Source organism: Pogoniulus pusillus, chromosome 5, assembly GCF_015220805.1.
Source record: "Pogoniulus pusillus isolate bPogPus1 chromosome 5, bPogPus1.pri, whole genome shotgun sequence".
NCBI classification, from domain to species: Eukaryota; Metazoa; Chordata; class Aves; order Piciformes; family Lybiidae; genus Pogoniulus; species Pogoniulus pusillus.
Window position 1 is genome coordinate 32,971,618 of NC_087268.1, and position 24,395 is coordinate 32,996,012.

General features: G+C 43.2%; 1 protein-coding gene across 1 annotated transcript in view; it reads left to right on the forward strand.

Moving 5' to 3' along the window:
* Positions 1 to 3,353: 3,353 nt before the first annotated feature.
* The window catches only part of RAB20 (RAB20, member RAS oncogene family), a 29,992-nt gene continuing 8,950 nt past the window's right edge, over positions 3,354 to 24,395 (forward strand). Inside the window, exon 1 of the mRNA XM_064144034.1 lies at positions 3,354 to 3,761. Coding sequence (XP_064000104.1) covers positions 3,590 to 3,761 — 172 coding nt within the window. The 5' untranslated portion in view covers positions 3,354 to 3,589. The remainder of the gene's footprint in view (positions 3,762 to 24,395) is intronic.

Consider the following 24,395-nt stretch of genomic DNA (forward strand, 5'->3'; position numbering starts at 1 on the left):
ACCAGGCCTCACGGTTATCTACTCAGCCGAGGTAGTGTAGCCATACAAGGTCAGTCAGAATGGGAAAAAGGAGGCAGGAGATAGAACAGTTTGTGCAGCAGACTTTACACTAGTCCAACAAATGTAGTAAATCGTAGAATGAACCAGGTTGGAAGAGACCTCCAAGATCATCCAGTCCAACCTATCCCCCAGCCCTATCCAGTCAACTAGACCATGGCACTAAGTGCCTCACCCAGTCTTTTCTGGAACACTTCCAGGGATGGTGACTCCACCACCTCCCTGGGCAGCCCATTCCAATGGCAAATTACTCTCTCTGGGAAGAACTTCCTCCTAACATCCAGCCTATATGGAAGTTGTGGGAGGCACAACTCGAGACAGTGTCCCCTTGTTCTGTTGCTGTTTGCCTGGGAGAAGAGACCAACCCCCACCTGGCTACATCCTCCCTTCAGGTAGTTGTAGACAGCAATGAGGTCACCCCTGAGCCTTTTCCTCTCTTGGCTTACCTATTATTTTTCTTTTATAACCAGTCCTCTATTTACTTCTTTCCTATTCAGCATCTCTGGAATTTTCCTATTTTATGTTTATAATTTAGAATTATTAGCATGTTAACTGTAAGATACAATTACACTGAAACAGACATGATCCTCTAAGCAAGTGGTGAATGGGAGGTGCATAGTAGCAGATAAATGCATATTTCTGTCAGAGTGTTTAGCTGTGGTACCAGGTCCAAAAGAGCACTAGGCCTGAGGGATTTGTCATCTCATTTAGATAGACTATGGTTAACATATGAAAGTAATAATTGCCATCAGTGAAAGTTAGCTGGTGACACTTCCAGGAGAATCCTCTGTCTTACTGACTGCTGCTAACTGGAAGTGCACACACTCAAAAATGTGAAGATGTGGGTATTTGTTTCAAGCAACCATGGAAAACACGTTTGTGAATGGAGCTGTAATCCCTTTTTATAGTGTGTGTGTTACTTATTAACAAAACCTGAAGTCCCAGCTGCATTTCTACCCTATAACTGAAAACTGCTCTCTGTCCTAACTTGTCTGTATCACTTTAAGAAACTATGGATATCCACTTTGGACACTAGAAGAGTTACGTTTCACTAGTACATGAAAATAACTCGAGTATGGCAGAATCTTGGTAAAACACAGAAACAACTGTTTTAAGTGCTTTAACTACTATGATTTGGTTACAGACACACTGCTGCAAATCAATAATCGTGCTGAAGCTTGTAGGTATTTCTTGTATTACATGGAAATAAAATCAATGCATAAAGTGAGGTACTTTGAGGATCCTTTCACTGGTTCCGATTTTCATGGTCTACACTCCTTGATGGAAAGTTCTTCTTTTCCTTTTCTGAAGCGGTGCCTGCCACTTCAGAAGGTGTAACTTACACTGCACATGGGAAATTGCAAATAATATCCATGCAAAGAGAATCATAGAATCATAGAATCAACCACGTTGGAAGAGACCTCCAAGATCATCCAGTCCAACCTAGCACCCAGCCCTATCCAGTCAACTAGACCATGGCACTAAGTGCCTCATCCAGGCTTTTCTTGAAGACCCCCAGGGACGGTGCCTCCACCATCTCCCTGGGCAGCCCATTCCAATGGGAAATCACTCTCTCTGTGAAGAACTTCTTCCTAATATCCAGCCTATACCTCCGCCAGCACAACTTGAGACTGTGTCCCCTTGTTCTATTGCTGGTTGCCTGGGAGAAGAGGCCACCCCCCACCTGGCTACAACCTCCCTTCAGGTAGTTGTAGACAGTAATAAGATCACCCCTGAGCCTCCTCTTCTCCAGGCTAAACAACCCCAGCTCCCCCAACCTCTCCTCATAGGATTTGTGCTCCAGGCCCCTCACCAGCTTGGTTGCCCTTCTCTGGACATGTTCCAGCCCCTCAACATCTTTCTTGAATTGAGGGGCCCAGAACTGGACACAGTACTCAAGGTGTGGCCTGAGCAGTGCTGAGTACAGGGGAAGAATAACCTCCCTTGTCCTACTGGCCACACTGTTCCTGATGCAGGCCAGAACAACTGATCTTTTTCATAGACACCCAGACGAACTTAACTTGCTTTGCACTATCTCAGAGAAGCACTTTGATTCAATGAATTTCTCCTTCCCGTCTCTGGGAGTGAGATGGGAATCAGAGTGAAAGCTGCACACATTTTTCAAAGTAATGTAACATTGTCTGTCTTCAGGTAATTTACAGGTGTCCAGTAATTTAGTATCTAGTGGGTATCTGATTCTGAACTGAAATTATTGATCACCAGGTACAGCTGCAAACCCACCAATCTGGGCAGCAAAAGCGGAATAAGCAAAATTAACAGGGCATGGCTTAACAAACCACACAACCAATCTGCCATAGAGCTAAGGCCTTTTTAGTAAGTAAATTAAAAAAACAAGAATCAAAACATTTGTGAAATGTGAAACCTAGACTGGTGAATGAAATTCTAACAGTTTCAACATGAGACAGGCAGGAGTGAGTATGGCTGTTCATTTATTATGAAATGTGTTGCCATCTGAATGCTTCCAGGTGGAGAGGGAGACAAAACTAATAGCTGGTGACTTCTCTTAAAAAAAAATACCTTAACATGTGTTTAACTCTTAGCTGGTCTACTCATTATCCCTTTCTTGGCCCAAAATTTCTGGCATCTTAACATCCTATTACAATATTTTCTGGATTTGTTTAGCATGAAGATGACTGATGCCAAAAGGACAGGCTAGACCTGTGGGTAACACGAATCGTTGCAATTCTGACACCTGAACTGAATTTAAACGGAATTACAGCATCGGGGCAGCTGCTTGTGAGTAGACCTGCGACTCGTAAAACAATCCCTGTTGCCTCCTCCTGAAAACCTACCTTTCACTAAGACAAAAGCGCTTGTCTGGCGACTGCCACAGCTCCGCGGGAGATCCCTAATTTGGAGCCACTTTCTGCCTCTTCATTTACGCCTAGGGGGTGGAGCAGGAGTGAGTTCTCCCCCCGGGCTCATAGAAGAACTGCGAAGCTGGTGACTTTGCTGTCTCCGGCTGGAGAGCTTGGCAGCCCGGGGCACCAACACCCCCGACCCGAAGGCTCAGCATGGCCGAGATCGAGTCTCGTAATGCTCGCGGGAGGCGGCTTCCCAGCATCCCGTTAGCAGCCACCCTGCTGTGGGATGGGGGGGACCGGGGGGAGCAGAGGGGTCGGAGCACATCTCGCAGCTTCTCCAGGGCAGGGCTGAGACAAAGGCCTGAGCGCCGGCGACATTCGCAGAACTCCAACCGCTTCCTGCTCTGTGTCCCCTCCCCCTGGCGCCGGCGGAGGGGGCGGGCACAGGGGCGGGCGCATGGGCGGGGCCAGGCTGGGGTAGGAGGAGCCCGCGCTGGGGCCGGGTCGTGGCGGCGCCGGTGGAGCCCCCGAAGTTTGTGCTGGTGGCGGAGGGCGGCTCTCGTTCCTCATCCCGCCGCTTCCGGGGCTCCGCCGCGCCGGGCGGAGCGGGCCGGCGGGCGCCCGGGAAAAGGAGGCGGGCAGGCGGCCACCGGCAAGACGAACCGAACCGAGCCGAACCGAACCTAGCTGAACCGAGCCGAGCCGCGATGAAGAAGCCGGACGGGAAGGTTGTGCTGCTGGGGGACATGAACGTGGGCAAGACCTCCCTGCTGCACCGCTACATGGAGAGGCGCTTCCAGGAGACGGTCAGCACCGTCGGCGGCGCTTTCTACCTGAAGCAGTGGGGTCCCTACAACATCTCCATCTGGGACACGGCAGGTGAGGCCCCCCGGCACGACGCGGCCCCTCTCCCTGGCGCAGTGCAGGGCGCCTGGAGGAGCGGGGCGTCCGGCCCCGCCGGCTCCCGGTGTTTCCCGGCGGAGGGGTCTTAAAGAAACTTGCGGGATATTTGCCGGCCGCCCCTCTCCTCTGAGTCCTTACTCCTCCGCCGTCTCGGGCGGAGACTGTCCGCCTACACCACCGGTGGTGTGGTTGCTATGAGTATGATTATTTTTTTCCCTCTGGTTTTGGCTCGGTTATAGTGTAAGGATTGGGTCGGGTGCCCTCGGTCGCGACAGCTATCCTTCTCCAAGGAGCCTGGCGCAGGGGGTGGAGAGGTGAAGCGCCCTCGGCCCCGGCGTGGGGAGCCCGGACCGGGGAATCTTCCCTGGGCGCTTGATCCTCAGCGCGCTGTGTAAAGTCAGTCGCTCTAAACAAATGGTTTGGCAGTAGAACAAAGTCTGAAAAGAAACACATTTATGACGGACCAACAGGGGCCTCTCAGCTGGCAATCTCTTGTATTTTTTGCCCCGCTTTAGAGAACGTGAATGCGGAGATGCCCATTTGCTTGCTTTTTGCCTAAGTAGGTAGCTACTGACTGCAAATTCAGGCAGGAGTTAGAGGTTATAACTTTCGTTCATCTCGCTGCATGCCTTCACATGTCCGGTCGATATCAGCTGGTGTCAAACTCCAAATTTGAAATGCATGCAGCTGATGATTCCTTCGGACCTGACTCGTTCTTTCACCGCAGTGAAAGCAGTCCACGCTTAAGGGTTTAAATGTGCAGAGCTTGGGCTGCAGGCAGTTTCTGTTTGGGATAGCAGCAAGCAGTCGTCTGGCCTGATGTGTTGCGACAGACAGCATCTTCTGGATGCAGGAGGGAGTGCGAGTTGAGGTTTGGAGTCTTGGGATGAAGGAAGTGGGAGGGCATTGACTGGAGAAGTGGTTTTGTGGTCTTGGTCATATGAATGTTTTGCTCTTGGTTACTGCATCAGGAAGCTCTGCTCTGTCATGTAGAGGGCCAGGCTACTCTGAAAAGTGAGGTCTGTTCTTGCCTGTTCATTTGTTTGTGGGAGAAAGATCTTGTTCAAATGTTTTCTTATTTTCATGTTTAGATGGATTTTGACAAAATTTGTTAGTGGCAGCATGAAAAATACAGAGTATATGTGCTTGAGAAACTCGGGGATCTGCAGTGTGATGTAATATTCCAGTTACCCCTGGGTGACATCTGGGAGGGAAGTTCGTGTGCTGTGTCATTTCATATCACAATCTACTCCTAAATGGCTTTTTCCTGCATCACAAATTGAGAAGGAGGAAGAGGGGAATGCAACTGCTAAGTTATGCAGAAGCACTTGTTGAAGGAGAAAAGCAGATGTTTAAGCTTTTGCTTCTTGCATTTTTTTAATCTATGGCAGTGATGAAAGCTTGCTACCAGTAGCTCTGCCTTAAATATATATATTTTTATGCCCTTTGCAGTACTGAAAAAAGAAATCTACTTCGGTTTTAGACGTGATGTATTTTACTGTGGAGGTTTTCTTGTAACTGCTGCTTGTTTCTAGTAAGCCAGACTCACACAAGTGATAAGCAGTGGGTTTTTTTTTCAGCAGAAGAATTATCCTGATGAGTTTATTCTGTGGTAGTTTTCCCTTATGACCCTCTGCTGTTTTTTTAAAATCATACACTATAAAATGAGACTCTCACAGGCTTCATCTTCTGGGTTTAGACTCCTTTTTCCAATTGCTTACACTTACTGCAGTAAGTTCTTGAGTGTTAGTTGAGGATTCAGCCTCCAGCTTTATGTGGGATCTAGAAAGCTCTATGTGCTTGGGGAATCACCCAGGCGATACCTGCCTCCAGACAACGCAAGCATTCGGAGCTCTTTGCTTTCCAAGCAACTGGAACTCGCTCTACTCCCTGAAGCAGGGCTGCTGCTGGTGCTGTCGTTTGTGTAGCACGGCAGTAGAACTTCCCACTGCTTCCTGAGCTTGGGCAGGGCTCCTGTAGCAGGACTGCTGGAGCTCTGTTTGCAGAGTGCCAGCAGGAAAGTATTGTACTGAGGGCAGCCTGACACATCTTTCTCGTTCTCTTGTTGGAATTAGTGCTGAGCCCAGTAACCTCCCTTTTGCATTTCAGAGGCAGGTATCTTGTACTGTCTCCCTATTGCTCTGTGTTCCAGCAGAATGATGGAAGTTGCCAAGACTGGGCTAGGCTGCGGTGGGGCCTGTGGGCTCTGCTTTAGCAACACTTCTTGTTAATCTTCTAAGAAACAGCAGCTCCCAGGGCACATATGCTGCTTTCTGTCCTGGTGAAGGAGGAAGAGACCTTGTGGACATTGCAGTTTTGATGTTAAGTCAAAAAGGGTATTTAAAAGCTTGCAGTATCTCTTTTTAATTGTTATTTTCTTTTGTGTGGACCTTACCCTGTTGCTGGCCACATATCTGCAGTCCTTGGTCTGTGACTCTTATCTCCCTATGGTGTCACTGTCTTACCTCCAAGTGGGTACCAAGTAAACTTGTAGTATTTGTAGCAAGGAGGATTTAAAATTTAGCTCTTTTGTCCATTTATTAACCTGATGTTACTTGCTGCTGAATTCTTGTGAAGTGGTTACAGGGTCATCAGATACAGATCCTTTTTTTTCTAACCTTGTGTGTGTGGAATAGGGGAATCCAGAAATAAAAGATCTTCCAGGATATTAAAATTTCTTTAGCACAACAGCATGACACTGTTCATGTAGTTCAGTGTTTGCACTCACCTTGCCTACTTAAGTACTGAAGGCCAACTCTAGATGTCTGTCTTAATACCTCAGTAGTGTACCTCACTTTACACAGTGTATAGTGTTGAGATAGGGAAAAACTAGCCCGGGAAAGGAGGGAATGCTTGACAACAGCTACTGTAATAGCATTCTGATAAAATGGACTATTAGATAAAGTTAACTGGAATTCATGTTCTTTTGAGATTTTCTTAGTTCATATTACATTTAGTGTGTGAATGTAAGTTGATTTTTATTCTTGCTTATCAGCACTGTTTTGGAGACTGTTATCTCCATAGGAGTCCCCTGTTAGCTTTAATTTCAGTTCAGTTTGGCTGGTATTTTTTTATTCTGGTATAGGTAAAGCAGTTGGCTGTAGTGATGTAAACCTGGATACACTGAAGCTTTGTATTTCTAACAGAGTTTCGGTTTTGCAGGGTTAGACTTTAGAGATTGATGAGCATATCTGCAGTAGCAGTGATGCATTGAAAGTTAAGTATGTATTGATATTGGTGCTACATCAGTTTAATTGCTGATCATCTGAATTATTTAAAGCATATAATTTTTACTCATCACTTTTGATCTTGCCTTACATCTCACTCTGTTATTCAGAAAAATCCTACATTTTGTTCAGGAAGAATTAAATTTGCTTGTCAAGTGCTTAAAATCTGTGTATCTGTATTGTTATCTCTCAGTAAATCACAGAATTGTACACCTAACCTGTTCTACTAAGTTAGGTCTGAAGTGCAGATCAAGTGTTCTAAGGAGGACTCTTGGCTGTATATTCACACCCATCCTTATCTTGGAAAAATCATCTCCTTAGTGTAGTCTGAATCTTTGGTATTCTTACCCACAAGTCTTGTAAAAATGGGTGTGCAAAAGTTGGTGGGTTTGATTACTTTTTAATGTAAATGCTCACAGCAAATAATTCAGCATTTCCAGTTACCCACTCTGATGATTACGGGAAAAGTTATTTGGAAATTGCATTCCACTCAAGGAGACAAATAAGTCACAGATGGAAGAACGCTTGGGAGAAGTGTCATACGCTTGCCATGTTCTAATGCTCTTTTTTTCATAGCCATCTGTTTTTGACTGTTTATCCATTGTCAGAGGCTCAGATAGATGATCTTATGTCTGATTCAGTGTGGCTGCTGTTTTAATATTGGTTCAGAAAAGTTATTTATTTGCTTCTTAAATTTGGATGTTACAAATGATATTTGCTTGTTTGCCATTTGGATTAGTTAATTAAAAGCATTTTTTAAAAGAAGTGCATAAATGATGTAAAAACCAGAGAAACTGTAAACATGTTTTAAAGGAGCAGTCTGCTGGATAGGGTCCTAGTCTCTTAAACTTTTGAGCATATACTTTGAGACCTTCATAGTAGTATGTAGTAGTATTTTTCTACTACAAGAAAGGCCAGCAGAAAAACTTTCTCACGTGCAAGGAGTGGAAGTTGAGGACTCAGGATGTCAAAGCTATATATATATGTATGTTAGTGCATGTGTGTGTGTATATATATATATCTTCTAGGCAGTGTTGACAGCAACTGTGGAGTAACCCAAAACTTCCTGCTGGGTGTTGAAGGCATGCATGTGCTCCGAGCTAGCACGTAGCCTTTTATCTCAGGCATTGCAAACACATGCTGAAGTTCTGGGTCTTGCTCCACCTTTAAGCCTGGAATAATAATATGTGGTAGCTGCAGGTAACAATATTGTGGGAGTTCTTCGGGTGTTCAGGCATGTTTTCTGATGCTTCGGTATTTCAAAAAGGAAAAACTTGTTCTCATGTTCGATTTCAGTCTCTTTAAGTTAGCATTTGTTTATCTGACAGACAGTGGTGCCTCCAGCAACAAGGTTCCCTGATAGTGGCCATGTCCCTTGTGTTGCTGGCTTAATATTTGAGCAGTCAACTGCTAAGTTACTGACAAGCATTTAATAAAGTTCACCTCACGATGCTATAATTGTATTTTAAGAAAGAGACTGAGTTTTGAACTTCCTGACAGTCATGGAAAAGATGAAGGTCAGCTAGGAAAGGAAACTTCTCTTCTTTTCTTTCCTCTCATCATGAGCTACCTGTCTTCATGCAAGAATTTGACTGTTTGAGTCTGTTTTGTTCTGTGAATATTCATCGATCAGTTAATATTTTTACACCCTCCTCCCCTTTATTTTGCACCTGCTGACTTTTTTTAGTGGCTTTTAACTTGTCAGAGCTAGTAGGGATAAAAGAGATAAAGGCAGCCTGGAAAAGGCTTATCTGTGGCCTGGGTCAACTGCAGAGCATCTGTGTAATGAATGCTTACACCTCTGGTGACTAGTTTGCTGGTATCTGGTGGATCAGTGCTGGTGAGCCATGTGTGAATTCGCAGCAGTGTGGGCAACTGCCTGTGCTGAGCTTTCTTGGGCTAGGCGTAAGTGATTAGCTGGTAAGATGTGTCAGGTTCCTCCCTTGCTTAGGCTTTGAAGTGTTTGGTTATTTTTCTGAATTGATCTACATGGATGTGTGCTTCCTTCTGGCTGTGTTTTGATCCTGGAAAGGGGGTGACTCAGTGAAGTTCTCAGGTGAAACCTAGGATGGGGTGTGACTCGGCACTTGGAGTATGACATCAGCCCAGGTAGTTTGGTCTCTGCTGCCTTGGAGGCAGATATTTCTGCGTGTGGTGAAAAATACACAGATTTTCTGTAGGTAGGGAAGAAGCATGGACCTCTCTCGTATTGAAACAGAACCAAAAAAAAAAAGAGTAGGATTAAGTGATGTATTTTCCTCATAAGTGAAAACTGGACTACTCTGATACTCAGATGCTTTTGACTTTTGGAAGTAGATGGCTGCGAAAGGGGAAAGAAGCTATAGATGAAATGGTTAAGTAGGTTACTCAAAGTGAAAGAGGATTCTGAGGCATAAGCGAAAGCCTTTCTGAACCAAATGAAATGGTGACAGAGCAGCAGTTGGGGTTGGGTGTTGGTATGTCATGAGGTATCTAATTGAGGAGGTTGTTTGTTAGAAGGATGTAAGGGATATCACCTCAAAAAGTGTCTTGGGCGTCAGGATCATTGAGTGGAAGACAGCTGAGAGTGTACCTGTGCTTAAGAGCAAGAACTCAACAAGCTATGAGATGGAAATTATGAGAATAAAATGCCTTTTTTGTTGCTAGTGAATCACAGCCTGGGGGGCATTTGCCACCAAGAAACTTTGACTTTATTTTTTTTTCCCATTCTTTTTGCCCTGGGGGAAGTTACCCAGGAGAATGAGATGCTGGCCTCTGTCTATTAGTTGTCCACAATTGCTGCATGTAAAACAATGGCAGATGAGTACCAGTGCCTCATATACAAATAATATGGTGTCCCTGGGATTACTGTGTATAGTTTTAGTTTTGGCATCTTGAAAAGGAAATTGTAAGAATAGAAATTCAAAGAGACTGTATGGCTAGCTGCTGGGAAAAATCTCTTGTATCTGTGGGGAAAACCCCTGAAGGGAGCTCACTGCCAGCACGGCCTGTATCTAAAGCCTCTGAAGTAGGTTCAGAGGCAGGATAAAAGGTTAGCATGGTTTTGTTGTTGTGAAACAGTACATCAGAATACTTTTTTTTTTCTCCTGTAATGAATGTTTTCTGAAAAGAGCAAATTAGTGATTAAAAATATGAAGAATTGTCTGGATAAAGTCCTGGAGGCAATTCTATTTCCAGTGTTCCAAAACTTAAAAATATGATCCACATGTAAAGTCAAAGGTAGCAAGCTCACTACTGCTGAAATGAAGTGTTTTTGTGTGCAAATGAAATAAAAATATGGAAATAGCTCATAGAGAGAATTGTGAAAAATACACATAAAAAAAGAAACAGGAGGCAGAAGCAGCACGCTTTGATTTATTCAACTATGGCTGGCTCAGTTGTTTGAAGGAGGAGTTTTATTTCTAATGTTTAATTCCAGTACCAACTCCTGTAGAGCCAAGCCAATGGGTAGGGTAAGCCTGCTTGCTGTGAGTACTGATACAGGCCAAGATAAATGTTGTGTTGAACCTCTGTGGTAAGTTCTGTATTCCAGCCCTCACGTTAAATCTCCATTTTGCAAGTTGTGTGTTCCAGCCCCCATGTTAAATACTCGCTTTGCATGCGGTATTTAATAACAGTGTGCAAAGTGCCTGTGCTCTTCCTGCCCAAGTGGGAAACTACTTGATGGGTCAGTAAGACTGTCTGAATAGTATTGCTGACCTGAGGTCTGAGTCTGGCTAAAGCCGTCCTGGTCATGCCATGGCATTGCAGCTTTACAAACATTAGCAACTTCAGCTTCAGTAATGAAAGAGGCTGCCTTTGATTTCTAAGTTTAGCCTGGAGTGAGGCTGGAGTTTTAGAGTCATCTTGTAAAGTATGTTGGTAATGTATCTTAATATTGACCATTGTCAAGTGCATCTGCAATGGTGGAAGGGAGAACAAGAATATACATTTGTCTAGTCTCTGGCATCTGTTCCTGTTTCTCTGTTAACTTTTTGCTTCTCAGCTTTGTTTGATACAAGTGAGTTTGTACAAGACCTTGAACTAACTGAAGATGTTTGTCTTATGCTCATGTTTTAAAGCCCCAGATCCTAGGATGGAGCAATAGAGAGAATCTTCATAATGATTTTTGTGCCTTTGGCATGGCATCTTTTGTCCTCTGCTTACTGAAGGAAGAGATGTGTTTTTCCAGTTCTCTGACAAAATTCACTTGACAGCTCAAAACTTACTTTAAGCCTTGCTGTAACAAAACTGAAAATGTATGGGAGGCATGAACAAGAGAAATAGTTAAACAATGTAAAGGCAATGGCAAAGCTGCCAATAAAAAAACCAGATGTATGCAAATCCGTCTTCCTGGTAATGGGGAGCAGGTTGGAGCAATTGTGGAAAATTTCAGAAGGGTGTCCAGGAACTGAATTATTCACTTCAGTAAAAATGATCTTCTAGTAGGGTATGTGCAAAGGCAGAAATAGATGGTCTGTGAAGGAAAGCAAGTTATTAATGGCCTGTTGCACTCTTCAGTTTGGCTTTAGTATTTGTGAAATGTGAACCTGATGTAAGAAATGACCACTTTTTCAATAGTTTGAGCTCGAAGGGGAAAACACAGGGATGAAGTGGAATACTTTTTTCCCCAGTAGTTCTTTCTCTGGATGAGTAAATAGTATTGCGCAGAGCAGCAAAAAGCTTCATTAGCTGTAACACAGAGATGAATGTGTACAGAGAACTCATGTTGACTCAGTTCTGGCTATTTCTGGGGTACCAGGCACATTGAGTAATGAAAAACAAATAGCTACTTAAAATAAATATTGTATGTTTAGGTGCCTGAACTTGGGCAGTCTGGATTGTGGTGTCTTTTTCTATTGACTGTGCAATGAACTCATACTCTTTCAGAAGGAAGGTCACAGCAGGTGCTTAAAAGTACAAGTACAGGGCAGGTGACTAGCTGTTAGCTGTATGGTTGTACAATTACTTCTGTGAGTACTCGTGTATGGTCAGTACTTGCTTTATCTTGCATGTAGATGTACACTATGGTGCACAAATGTCAAAGCCAGGAAGACTCATAGCTGCAGTTTCACAGTGCCTTGGCTAAGCTGCTTCTGATGCTCAGATTAGTTTAGTATCTTTACTTGACACTGTAATCACATTCTATATTGTACATGACTTTGCTCTATTATCTGGTGTTGGAGTCGCTAGCCACGTGAACTTCCAAGTGATTTCTCCTTTGGCAGTGTTTCACTGCCTGAACTGAAGGTACATTTAGTAATTCCTCATCTGAGTCACATTGTGCTATTGCAAAATACCCAAACAAGTAACCTTTGTTTGGGTCTCTATCGAGAAAGACCCTGAGTCTGTGGTGGATATGTTTGGAGCCATTAAAAATTCTGGAACAGAAAGAATAATTTTCTCTCCCAAGTCTGAATGATTTGCTTTCTTCCAAGTGAGTCCTGGAATTTGATTAAAAAGCATCAAACTTGTGATAAATTCTTTTTCCTGCACTTGCCATATTACCTATGACTTCATATATGGCATTTGAACATGATCACAGGATGACAAGATGTTAGGGGTGGGAAGGGACCCAAGGAAATCATTGAGTCCACGATTAAACTTAGCTTATGCAAGTCAAACTGCTGAAAGCAAAGGTCGAAAGAAATGTGGGGTTTGTTGGTTTTTTTTTTTTACTTTTTTTCCTCTTGAGTTAATTCTCAGCCTAAGTAGTTTGCCATCCTTCACCACAGGAGATTCAGGATAATATCCTTTAGGACAACCAACTGAATAAGTATTCAAGATTTCCAAATCCTAAACTACCTGGATGTAGGAAAAAACCAAACCAAATCTAGATGGGAACTTCTTAATATTGTTTTTAAAGGAAGATAGATCATCAGATACGGGGTTTTAAAAAATGTTCTGTTTTAGCTGTCTATCTCTTACGAAGCAGACTGGAACTGGAGTTGATTTTGAATGAGCTACTAAGCAGCCATTCATGAGACAACTCTGCTGATGGTTTAATGACTTGTGTAGCTTGAATCTAAGTGTGTTATAGATAAAGAGGAAGATGTGTATTTGAGCTTTTGCTTTTTCACTGATTCCACTGAATATCCATATGTTTCAGTCTATTTTATAGCATGGTGGAAACTTGATGTACAGTACTCCAGGAGGAAAGTCACTTAAAACTTGCAGTGCTCAAATGGACTCACATCTTATTAAGAGTTAAAGCATCTGTGTTTTCAGGTTCTTTCTGTTCTGTCCTTTCACAAATTATTTCCTTGCTTTTGCCTTTTTTTTTTTTTCTGTGAAAATAACTTCCCATTTCCTCAGCTACAGACAATACTTTCTTTTTCCTTTTTCCTGGTCTAACTAATTTTGTTAAATAATGATGTTCAATCTGATGAAGATACTTTTTCCTATTCTCCTGGCCTTCCTTGTTGATCCACTGACATTTCTTTCTTTACTCTGTTACACAGTTTAATATTCCTAACCACTGTTTCTGTACTTCAGAAAATTCTTATGTGAAATATGGAGAGATATTGTCCAGCCATCCAATGACTCTCATATACTTAATTTTAAAACGATCTTCAATACAGCTGAAGATTGGACTGGATGATCTTGGAGGTCTCTTCCAACCTGGTTGATTCTATGATGCAATAGAGCCAATGGCATCCTGGCCTGCATCCGGAACAGTGTGGCCAGTAGGACAAGGGAGGCTATTCTTCCCCTGTACTCAGCACTGGTCAGGCCACACCTTGAGTACTGTGTCCAGTTCTGGGCTCCTCAATTCAAGAGAGATGTTGAGGTGCTGGAATGTGTCCAGAGAAGGGTGACAAAGCTGGTGAGGGCCTGGAACAGAAACCCTATGAGGAGAGGCTGAGGGAGCTGGGGTTGTTTAGTCTGGAGAAGAGGAGGCTCAGAGGTGACCTCATTGCTGTCTACAACTACCTGGAGGGAGGCTGTAGCCAGGTGGGGGTTGGCCTCTTCTGCCAGACAACCAGCAAGAGAACAAGGGGACACAGTCTCAAGTTGTGCCAGGGGAAGGATAGGCTGGATGTTAGGAGGAAGTTCTTGCCAGAGAGAGTGATTGGCATTGGAATGGGCTGCCCAGGGAGGTGGTGGAGTCTCTGTTCCTGGAGGTGTTCAAGAAAAGCCTGGATGAGGCACTTAGTGCCATGGTCTAGATGACTGGCTAGGGCTGGGTGCTAGGTTGGACTGGCTGCTCTTGGAGGTCTCTTCCAACCTGGTGGATTCTATGAATAGCAGGCCATTTTTAATTTAGATTCTGCAGCTAATGACTACTTAGGAATTTTTAGTCATGTATACTAATCTGCCACAGATACTTAAATACTTGAGAATTTCTTTTTCTTTTGATTATATTGTGATCTCTAAAGTGAGGGATGGCATGGCTAGACCTTTAGGAAAATGGTCTTCCTGTAAGAATCCATTAGCTAGAATCCCCAAAGAAACAGTTTGGGAGGTGGGCCAAGAGAAATTAATGTGTTGCACATTCAATGAAGAATGTGGAGTGAAAGTTTAGTAGATTGAAATAGACTTTAAAGCAAATATTTTGCTTCATGGAGTCAACGTACTTTGATTTCCGTTAAAGCTTACATTCCAAGTCCACTCAGCAACAGTGGTATAAAAATGTGCATGTGTGATGTTGTGCCCTCATTGCAACGACCTTTGGTTGAGCTGCTCCATGCTTCCCTTTCCCCGAGGGGTTTGGGCTGACTGACTTCCCTTTCTGGTTGTGCAGGTTACTTAAGTGATGGGACTGAAGATTCGTGATGTTTAATGTTGTGAAAGTGCTCAGAAGCTCAGTTTGTTCTTCACTGGGGGTGGTGGGGTCTGTGATCTGAATGTACAAATCTGTCATTGCTGTCAATTGTCAATATTTTAGAGGGGGGTTTGTTTATTAGTTATTGCTTACATTCTCCGTCATTCACTCTTAAAGAAAAATGCATAGATTTTGATTCAGAAAAGGAAGAAATGACCAGAATCTCTAGTGGGTTATAGTTAAAAAATGAACAAAAGAAAAAGCCCTGTGTAGCTGAACTGTCAACTTCCAAGCTTCATAAAAGCTATTGTCAAATCTTGTGGCTTGCTGTGGGTAATTTAGGTGGTTTAAAGTAAAACAAGAAACCCCACTGGGTTCTAATTGTAGTGGGAGATAAGTATTTTGTTTGTTTCCTTGTTTTTCCCCTGATACAGTCTGTTGATTGTCTAAAAATTAAATCCTTTTGCAAAACTGAAAGTGTTTCAAACTGCTCAGCTCCTCCAACCCCTGCCAGTATGGTAGCTTATTTTTATGGTGAGGAACTCCTATCAGTCTGTCTTTAGGATGTGAGCTCTCCCTCCCACAGCAGACAGATATATGCTTGACATTTGTATTTTTTCCCATATCTCCTTTCCTGTTGTAGCATTGTGTGCCCTTTCCACATTGCTGTGCTCAATGTCTTTTTATTTTTTTCCCCCACTTGAAGCTTTGGAAGACCAGTGGAAATGACATAGTCTCTATCCTCTCTTTACTGGCAAAGCACTCTGATTCAGAGATGCTGCCTGGTTGCTTTAATTATGAAAGGATGTAAAGCATGCAAAGCTGCAGGCAGCTCCCTTTCTGAAAGCAGCTTCTCTACATGGTATGGGAGTTGAATAGGTAGACCCTGCACAGTGTTGCTTATTCTGCATAGAAAGTTCGTAACTGAGTTGTGTATGGTTTTCAGTGGCACTTCCTTTGTGCCAGGTTGGAGAACAAGATGAGGTTGTTTTTTACCATGGCTGTTCAGTGGCTTTTCTTTCTTTATTGCACAAATTAATGCTTCTAAACATTGAATACTAAATATGCTCTTAAGAGTGTAGATGGAGATGCCAGAAGTGAAATTAAAGGGGAGAAGTAGTGCTGGAAATGTAGAGGCCATGTGTTCATCCTAGCCAGAGCAAGTTCTGAAAACACAAGCCATGTGTCCTGTGATAAAACTATCAGAATGGAGAAGTTTTAAGTACATTCCTCTAAAGCCCAGGCAACAGCTTTATGCCTGGCACAGTCTTTCATTTTGGTACTTGCTGAAGGCTGCCCGCTAGGTCACCAGAACTTCCTCCTGCTTTTTACAAATAGCAACTCTTTGGAAGCATCCAGTGAAGAAGACAGACACAGAACAGAAACTGGTGGTTTCTGGTAAGGAGTAGAAGCAGTTATCATTTTCTTGAGGATGAATTATACATGAATGAACTGCATGTGTTTGCAGTTAAGAACCTACCTACCTATAAATGAACCAGTGTTGAAACAAATCATAAAAATAGCTGTCTATTGATAGGGCCAAGGTTTATGTCATGTCCCATGTTACTAATGTGAGTTTCTCTTTTAAAAAAAGGGTAAGTTTTACATTCAGTTTGTGAGATCTGTGGCTTTTACTTCTACCAGTTTAGCAAAGTTTAAGCATTTTTTTAATTGCTAGGGAAGGCTGGTTTAAAGTTAAACTCTGTGTTACAAATGAAGAGCTAGCATGTAGTTACATACCTCAGCTGAGTTCCATTTCATCAAAAGATGCTTTAACCTTAAAGAAGAGGCACTGATCAAGCATCTGCTGGGGCAGCCCATTTGTGGATGCCTGCTGTTGATCTGCTAATGATGGCTTCCTAAGGTCTTCTGGAAAACTCTGTGTTATTTGTGCATGCAAGAGTAATTTTTCAGGTTTGAAACATGTGACACAGAAGGTCACTTCTGGCAGGACAACTTGCCAGTTCTCAATTCTTCTTTTGTCAAACCTGTTTTTCGTTTTTCAGAGTATGAATGTTGTGATTGGTTAACACTGTGGGGTTTTTTTTCTCCTTTCAGTGTTGGAACAGTGATGATTACCAGTATTGAGCTGCTCTCTTACACTAACTCCTGATTTCTAAAAGCTAAGTAGTTTGTATTTCCAGTCCTCCACATGCTGTCAGTTATCCCTAATCAACCTGGAAAGACATGAGTAGCACCAAAGATTTATGGATGTAATGCTTAAGGTACTGTCTATATGGGAACTTAGTAGTTAGTGTTATCTCCTAAAGGGGAACCATGGCTAGTGGAGAGTCCCATTGCCTGCACTAAACAAAGTCATTCTGCTGCTGTAGGAGAAGGTCTTCTCTGCCAGTGGGGAGGGCTGGGAAGGTGCATTCTTGGGGATATGTGACCAGATTATCCTCATACTCGTCCATGCTATTACTTAGGGCTAAAAAGCTGTTGTTTCTGGTGCTGTGGTAAAAGTACTCTGGAGATTCCTGAAAATACTTGATGACTGAGCTTTTTGCGATGTGTAAAACTCTGGCTGGTGTCATGGGATGCCCCTGAAGTAGAGGGGCAGCACTGGGCTGGTGTCTGTGGGTCACTTACAGAATCATAGAATCAACCAGGTTGGAAGAGACCTCCAAGAGCAGCCAGTCCAACCTAGCACCCAGCCCTAGCCAGTCACCTAGACCATGGCACTAAGTGTCCCAGCCAGGCTTTGCTTCAACACCTCCAGGCACGGCAACTCCACCACCTCCCTGGGCAGCTCATTCCAATGCCAATCACTCTCTCTGGCAAGAACTTCCTCCTAACATCCAGCCTATACCTCCCCTGGCAGAACTTGAGACTGTGTCCCCTTGTTCTGTTGCTGGTTGTCTGGGAGATGAGACCAACCCCCACCTGGCTACAGCCTCCCTTCAGGTAGTTGTAGACGGCAGTGAGGTCACTCCTGAGCCTCCTCTTCACCAGGGTTAGCAACCCCAGCTCCCTCAGCCTCTCCTCACAGGGCTTGTGCTCCAGGCCCCTCACCAGCTTCATCACCCTTCTCTGGACACGTTCCATTAACTCAGCATTTCTTTTGAATTGAGGAGCCCAGAACTGGACACAGTACTCAAGGTGTGGCCTGACCAGTGCTGAGTACAGGGGAAGAATAACCTCCCTTGTCCTACTGGCCACACAATTCCTGATACAGGCCAGGATGCCATTGGCTCTCCTGGCCACCTGAGTACACTGCTGCCTCATGTACAACCTACTATCAGCCAGCACTCCTAGGTCCCTTTCTGCCTGGCTGCTCTCTTTGCTAATGCTTCTTAAGTATTGACAGCAGGATGCAAAGTAGTGTCATTGAAGTGGGGCTGGTGGAAAACAGGTAGTGCCATAGCTATGTTCCTGTAAATGAAGCTGTCCTGTAGGTTTGTGAAAGAGAAGGCTAACTTATTATCGATAGTATGACTCTCTGTGGGTGCGTGTGCATGTAGAAGTGTCTAACTGGTAGTTTGGTTTCCAATACTTGGGAAGAAGGCATTTGCAAACTGACAGCCAGGAGGCAGAGATGCATATTTTGTGTTTGAGATTAAAGAAAGTGGTAATGTGGAAATCGGATCATGTTTCTAATGTATTAGACTACTTTGTTTTATTTATGGTTGGATGCAAAGCTTCATCCAAAGAGGATTTGCAATCACAGAATCATAGAATCGAGTTTGGAAGAGACCTCCAAGATCATCCAGTACAACCTAGCACCCAGTCCTATCCAGTCAAATAGACCATGGCACTAAGTGCCTCATCCAGTCTCTTCTTGAAGACCCCCAGGGACGGTGCCTCCACCACCTCCCTGGGCAGTGCATTCCAATGGCAAATGACTCTCTCTGTGAAGAACTTCCTCAGTAACAGTGGACTGTTTTTCTTCTTTAAAATGTCATTGTCCTTTATTTATTAAATTAATGTTATTTCCTAACTCAAAAAAATGGTGTGGTAGGTTTTCCTGATAGACTTGCTAAGCCTGGGGCTGCCCTTCTGCAAAAAAATTCTATGGTGATTTTAAAAAAGAAACAACAGCTTTGTAAATGAGTATTTAAAGCAAAACCAAAATATCTAATGAGGAAGCTGAAAACCCCAAGTAAAATAGGAATAAAAAGAAAGACAAACAGGAAGCCCTTCTCATCTCCATGCAGAGATACAGGCTGAGGTCGGAGTGGCTGGAGAGCAGCCAGACAGAGAGGGATCTGGGGGTGCTGATTGATACCCGCCTGAACATGAGCCAGCAGTGTGCCCAGGTGGCCAAGAGAGCCAGTGACATCCTGGCCTGCATCAGGAATGGTGTGGTCAGCAGGAGCAGGGAGGTCATTCTGCCCCTGTACTCTGCACTGGTTAGACCACACCTTGAGTACTGTGTTCAGTTCTGGGCCCCCCAGTGTAGGAGGGACATTGAGATGCTTGAGCGTGTCCAGAGAAGGGCGACGAGGCTGGGGAGAGGCCTTGAGCACAGCCCTACGAGGAGAGGCTGAGGGAGCTGGGATTGTTTAGCCTGGAGAAGAGGAGGCTCAGGGGTGACCTTATTGCTGTCTACAGCTACCTGAGGGGTGGTTGTGGCCAGGAGGAGGTTGCTCTCTTCTCTCAGGTGGCCAGCACCAGAACGAGAGGACACAGCCTCAGGCTGCGCCAGGGGAGATTTAGGCTGGAGGTGAGGAGAAAGCTCTTCACTGAGAGAGTCATTGGACACTGGAATGGGCTGCCCGGGGAGGTGGTGGAGTCGCCGTCCCTGGGGCTGTTCGGGGCAGGATTGGACGTGGCACTTGGTGCCATGGTCTAGCCTTGAGCTCTGTGGTAAAGGGTTGGACTTGATGGTCTGTGAGGTCTCTTCCAACCCTGATGATATTGTGAGTGGGCAGCCGCCGAGTGGCTAACTCCCCTCTGAGACCTGGCAGGAATGCTTGTCAAGTGGGAGTGTTCCAGAGTGTTTATTGAGACACATTGAGGAGGGCAGTCTCAATTAACCCTACCCATTTCTGGACTTATTTTATCTTTTTTAAATCACATGCCTGAATCAGTGTTTGCTTGAGTGACTTGGAAGCCGAGTCAGCCGTCAGTTGAGCAATAGAAAACATGCAGTATGTGTGGACTGACCTCCTCACCCTGCGGTGCTGGTCACACAGTGCTGAAGCATACCTGGCTGCGCATTCCTGCCTCAGCAAAGGACCTGCTTCTCGGTGTGAAGAGCACACTTTAGGAGGGAGTGTGGGATCTTGAAAATCCCCTTTCTGAATGACACTGAGATAAGGACCTGGCAACAGCCTCTGCTTAGCAATTATGGAGAGAAGGGAACTCATCTGCAGTGCCTGTTCCCCTGAGGAAAGGAATTGTAAATGTAAGGAAAAAGTATCCGTTTTCGAGTATTGGAAATAAAAAAACCCAGCTACTTCTAAAACTTATCTTGTGGAAAATGAATTGCTTTTCTTCGAGGAGATGGATTGGTGTTCCAGGAGACATTACAGCCGAAAAGCTCCTTGCACAAGCCAGGGGCGAGTGTCTCACGTAGGCGAGGTTGTTCCACATCCCTGTCCTGTAACTGGCCTCCCTGCTACCCGCCACTGAGCAATTTGACCGTCAAGCTCTGCTGCTGCAGTTAAGTGTTCAGTGCTATTGCTTCCTGCAGAACTCTTCCAAAGTAAATCTGAAGGGTGGGGTTTTTTTTTTCCTTATGGTTTGATTCCAATCATATCTTTCCTTAAGAAGGTCTTGTGCCAAATGCCACTTTTTAAATAACAGCTTGAAATTGTCATTTAAACACAAAGCTTCAGAGGAATTTTACATCAATGCTTACGTTTTACTTGCATTTAATTTCCTAAATTAATCCTTGCACTCCTGCTCTAGTTTTAATACATGCATAAATTTAACTGCCAAGCATCTGGCCACTTTCTCTTTTCACAGTATCACAGTAATATCAGGATTGGAAGAGACCTCACAGATCATCAAGTCCAACCCTTTACCACAGAGCTCAAGGCTAGACCATGGCACCAAGTGCCACGTCCAATCCTGCCTTGAACAGCTCCAGGGACAGCGACTCCACCACCTCCCCGGGCAGCCCATTCCAGTGTCCTATGACTCTCTCAGTGAAGAACTTTCTCCTCACCTCCAGCCTAAATTTCCCCTGGTGTAGCTTTCAGTATAGTTGGTGTTGATGCTAGATTTCATCTGAAGTTCTGGTGGAGCATTTGCTTGTAGACAGAAGGATAATGCCCCATAAATCTGGCACACCTGCATTTCTGTTGCCAGACTTCAGTATTTACATAAAACATCTTCCTACACAACTGCGAGGTTTCGGAGGAAAACAGATAAATATGTGTGTGTGGTTTTGTTTTTGGGGTGTTGGTTGGTTGGGTTTTTTTCCCCCCCCACTTTTTATCAGTTTGTGCTGCAGGTGCACTCAAGATATGCTTGCTGGTTTGGCAGGGCTAAGGTCACCTCTGTTCAGTTTTCACAAGGTGCTCTTCTTCCAGAGAGCTGTACATTTGTGGACTACTTGAAGCTTCTTGGGTTATTTCCTTGTCGTGGAAGTAAACACACTATTTCAAGAAAAGCAAATGAAATGGCTGAGTTGAAAACAGTAAGTCTCAAATGAAGTAGTAGAGGCAGCAATGGGATCTTTAGCTGCAAATATTTCTTGTTTTGTTTTTTTCAGGTCTTAGACCAAGTTTTTGTTGGTTTAAAATCATGCTAGGTAGTATGGTTAGGAGTGGGTTTTTTTGTTGTAATGCTTTGTATTACTAGGCATAACATCCAATAAAATTTTTGGATAGAAAGCATGTTGGTGGAATAAAATTGGTATTTCTATTGGATCTTTGAAATTAAAATTATTGAGAGTTTAGAAGCTCAGGCTTAGCTTAACTATTAGATTGTAAGCTCTGGTTTATTCTTGCTAGCCAGAAAAATAATTTTGCATATATGCAACAGATTCCAGGTACTGTTTTGTCCCAGAAAGGTGGAAACTAGTTCATGGGCTAAATCTTGCAGATGATAGGGATCTTCTCTGATAGTGTTTTTTCTCCTTTATATAGGAGTTGTGTAGCTTCTTTGTCTGGTGAAGACCTTGCTGGTTATATGTACCATGAATATGCCTTTAGTCCAAAGATGCTCAGTCTATAAGCTTCTTTATAAAAAGATGATTTCTGCTGGAAACATGCATAAGGCTGCAAATGGAGACAGACTAATGGTATGGAGTGCTGGTAACAGGTTAAGCTTCACTCATTTGGGCAACAATATGTATTTTGCAAGGTTCATTGAGTTCTCGGATGAGAAACTGAGCTACTGGTACTGCATGTGTCCCTGAGACTATGAGCTGTTCTGAAAAGTATGCCAAGTGCAGAGAAGAATGGAAGTAGTGAAGAATTCAAGTGAAGATAGAGTTTTGGTGAGACTCTTTTGCAGTCTTGGTTACAGGATAACATGGAAAGATTGGAGAAAAGAGTTACAGGTATGGCTAATAGTTTAGAGGAATCTGCCAGAGGTGAAGACCCTGAATGTGAAAAAATGTTGACTTCTCTGGCCTAATAAGAAAGAGTTTAAGTCATACAGGACTACTCTTTAGGAAGAAGTATGGAGTTTTTCTGGGTTTGTGGGAATATAGTGTTAGCAGTGTTTTGGGTTTTGTTTGTGTGTTTTTTTAAGGTGAAAGTCAAACTTTTCACCTTTTTTTTTTTTTAAGGTGAAAGTCTATCTAAATTCAGAGTCTGAAAACTGGAATACAGCAAGGTAAATTGTGGGTTATTAACTGCTTTATGTAATACAAATTCCTCCTCAGTCACAAGATGAAGGCAGAGTGAAATTCTGTCATCTTTGTTACGCAGGAGGTCAGACTTGAATGAGGGTTACACTTGATTGCTGGCCTTGCTCTGTGAATTTTTTTGCTTGGTTGTGGGTTTTTTTTGTATTTTTTTCCCCTTCTCTGTCTTGTTAGTTCGATCTCTTCCTTCTCTCAAGTGTGTCTGACAGATCTGTGTTTGGGAACCAGTAATGAAAGCCTTGACTGCCAGTTATGGAATGAAAATTGATAAACTAGACTAGATATAAAACTTTCTTGGAACTCTTTAAACTAGTTCATGATGGCATAGTACAGGATTTGACATGATGACCGAGGGAGGCAAGTTTGAGATATGGGTGAGAGCGTTTAATCTGTAGTAATCGGCTTTTATGGATACCTCTGTGACTCAGCATGCTCTGCACGGTCTAACAACAGGGTGATCAGCACCAGCATAAACTGCTAGGCATCTACTGTAAATTTTTTAGCCGTCTTTAGAAAGTGAAGTTTTTAATTTAAAAGAACATTTCTTTGTGAAACTGTCGCACTGCTGTCAGCAGCAAAATGTTATGTGGGTTTCAGTTGCAAGTTCGTTAAGGCTGCATCTCTTTTGAGTCATTTCTTCAGCACATTGGAAAAGTGTTGAGACTAGAAATTGATTTCAAAGCTTTTACCTGCACATGCCTAGAAAAAGAACCTTGGTGTTGCATGAAATAAAAGGGACGTATAGTAAAAACTCCCACTCTTTTCTATTTTGCCAATTCTATTAAACAGGGCTTTGTGTAGCCTTTGACTACAGAAAAATATATCACCACAAGCCCATCTTCTTCCCGTAAAACTCAGATGATCCTGTAGGTCATTAACCATGTCTTGCAAGAGTTTGGCATGTGATGTGCAGTACACCACACTGGCATTACTCTTGCGTAACTTCTCAGCAGGCTCTTTGTCGTAACAATAAAAGACCCATTTAAATGAACTTCTTTGGAAGAATTGTTTTATGTGAGTTGCACCAAAGTGTTGCTTTTGGAATGTTAATTGAATTGGTGTTTTAATAGCAATTAAAGGGTCAGTTGAAACCGCTTGACCTATTGGTATAGTTCAAGTGTGATGAGGAAAAGCTGTTCTCGGAAAGGATGTGGTCATGATGGGAGTTGTTCTCCCAGCTGGTCATGGCTGTCTTGAATGGGTTTTGCTATAATCCCTCTGGGTGAATATAGCAAAAAATTAAAAAGGGAACACAGACAAAATAAAATAATGAGTGATTTTTTACTGATGAAAACCATAAAAGGAGAAGCAAATTATTAGTAGTTGCTGCTGTCATTTATTTTAGTTGGCTGTTAAGGTAACTTTCCTTTTGAAAAGGTTGTAAACTGAGAATAAGCATGAGCCTGTAAGGAAATACAGAGAGTATTAATATGGGAAAAGATGTTCATCCTCTTAAGGGAATGCTCATATTTCAGGAGGTAGGTAAAGTGGCTAGAATTTTAGGGCAGAATCTTTTACTTCATGTTTGTTGGTCTCTGGTGAAACATGTCCTGCAAACCTTATATGGTGTATGGGTTATTTTTACTTCAGTTATTACACTTAAAGGGGAGGGGAAAGAAGTAAGTTGAAAGAAATATGGGTGTAGTTATTTTTAAATTAAATGCATTACTGTTTTTAGGCATAGAGTGTAGTGGAATTTCCATTTGCAGTAAATAGATGGCCCTTTAATAATGTTGGGGTTTTTTTGTTTGTTTAATTTCCGATTCCTTCTAGTGATTCATTTTGATTGTAGGGATTCTGAGTTTTTTCTCTGTAGTTCATCTCTATGCTTTTAAAAAACATACATTTTTTTCCCCATTTTTGGCCTACTTTCT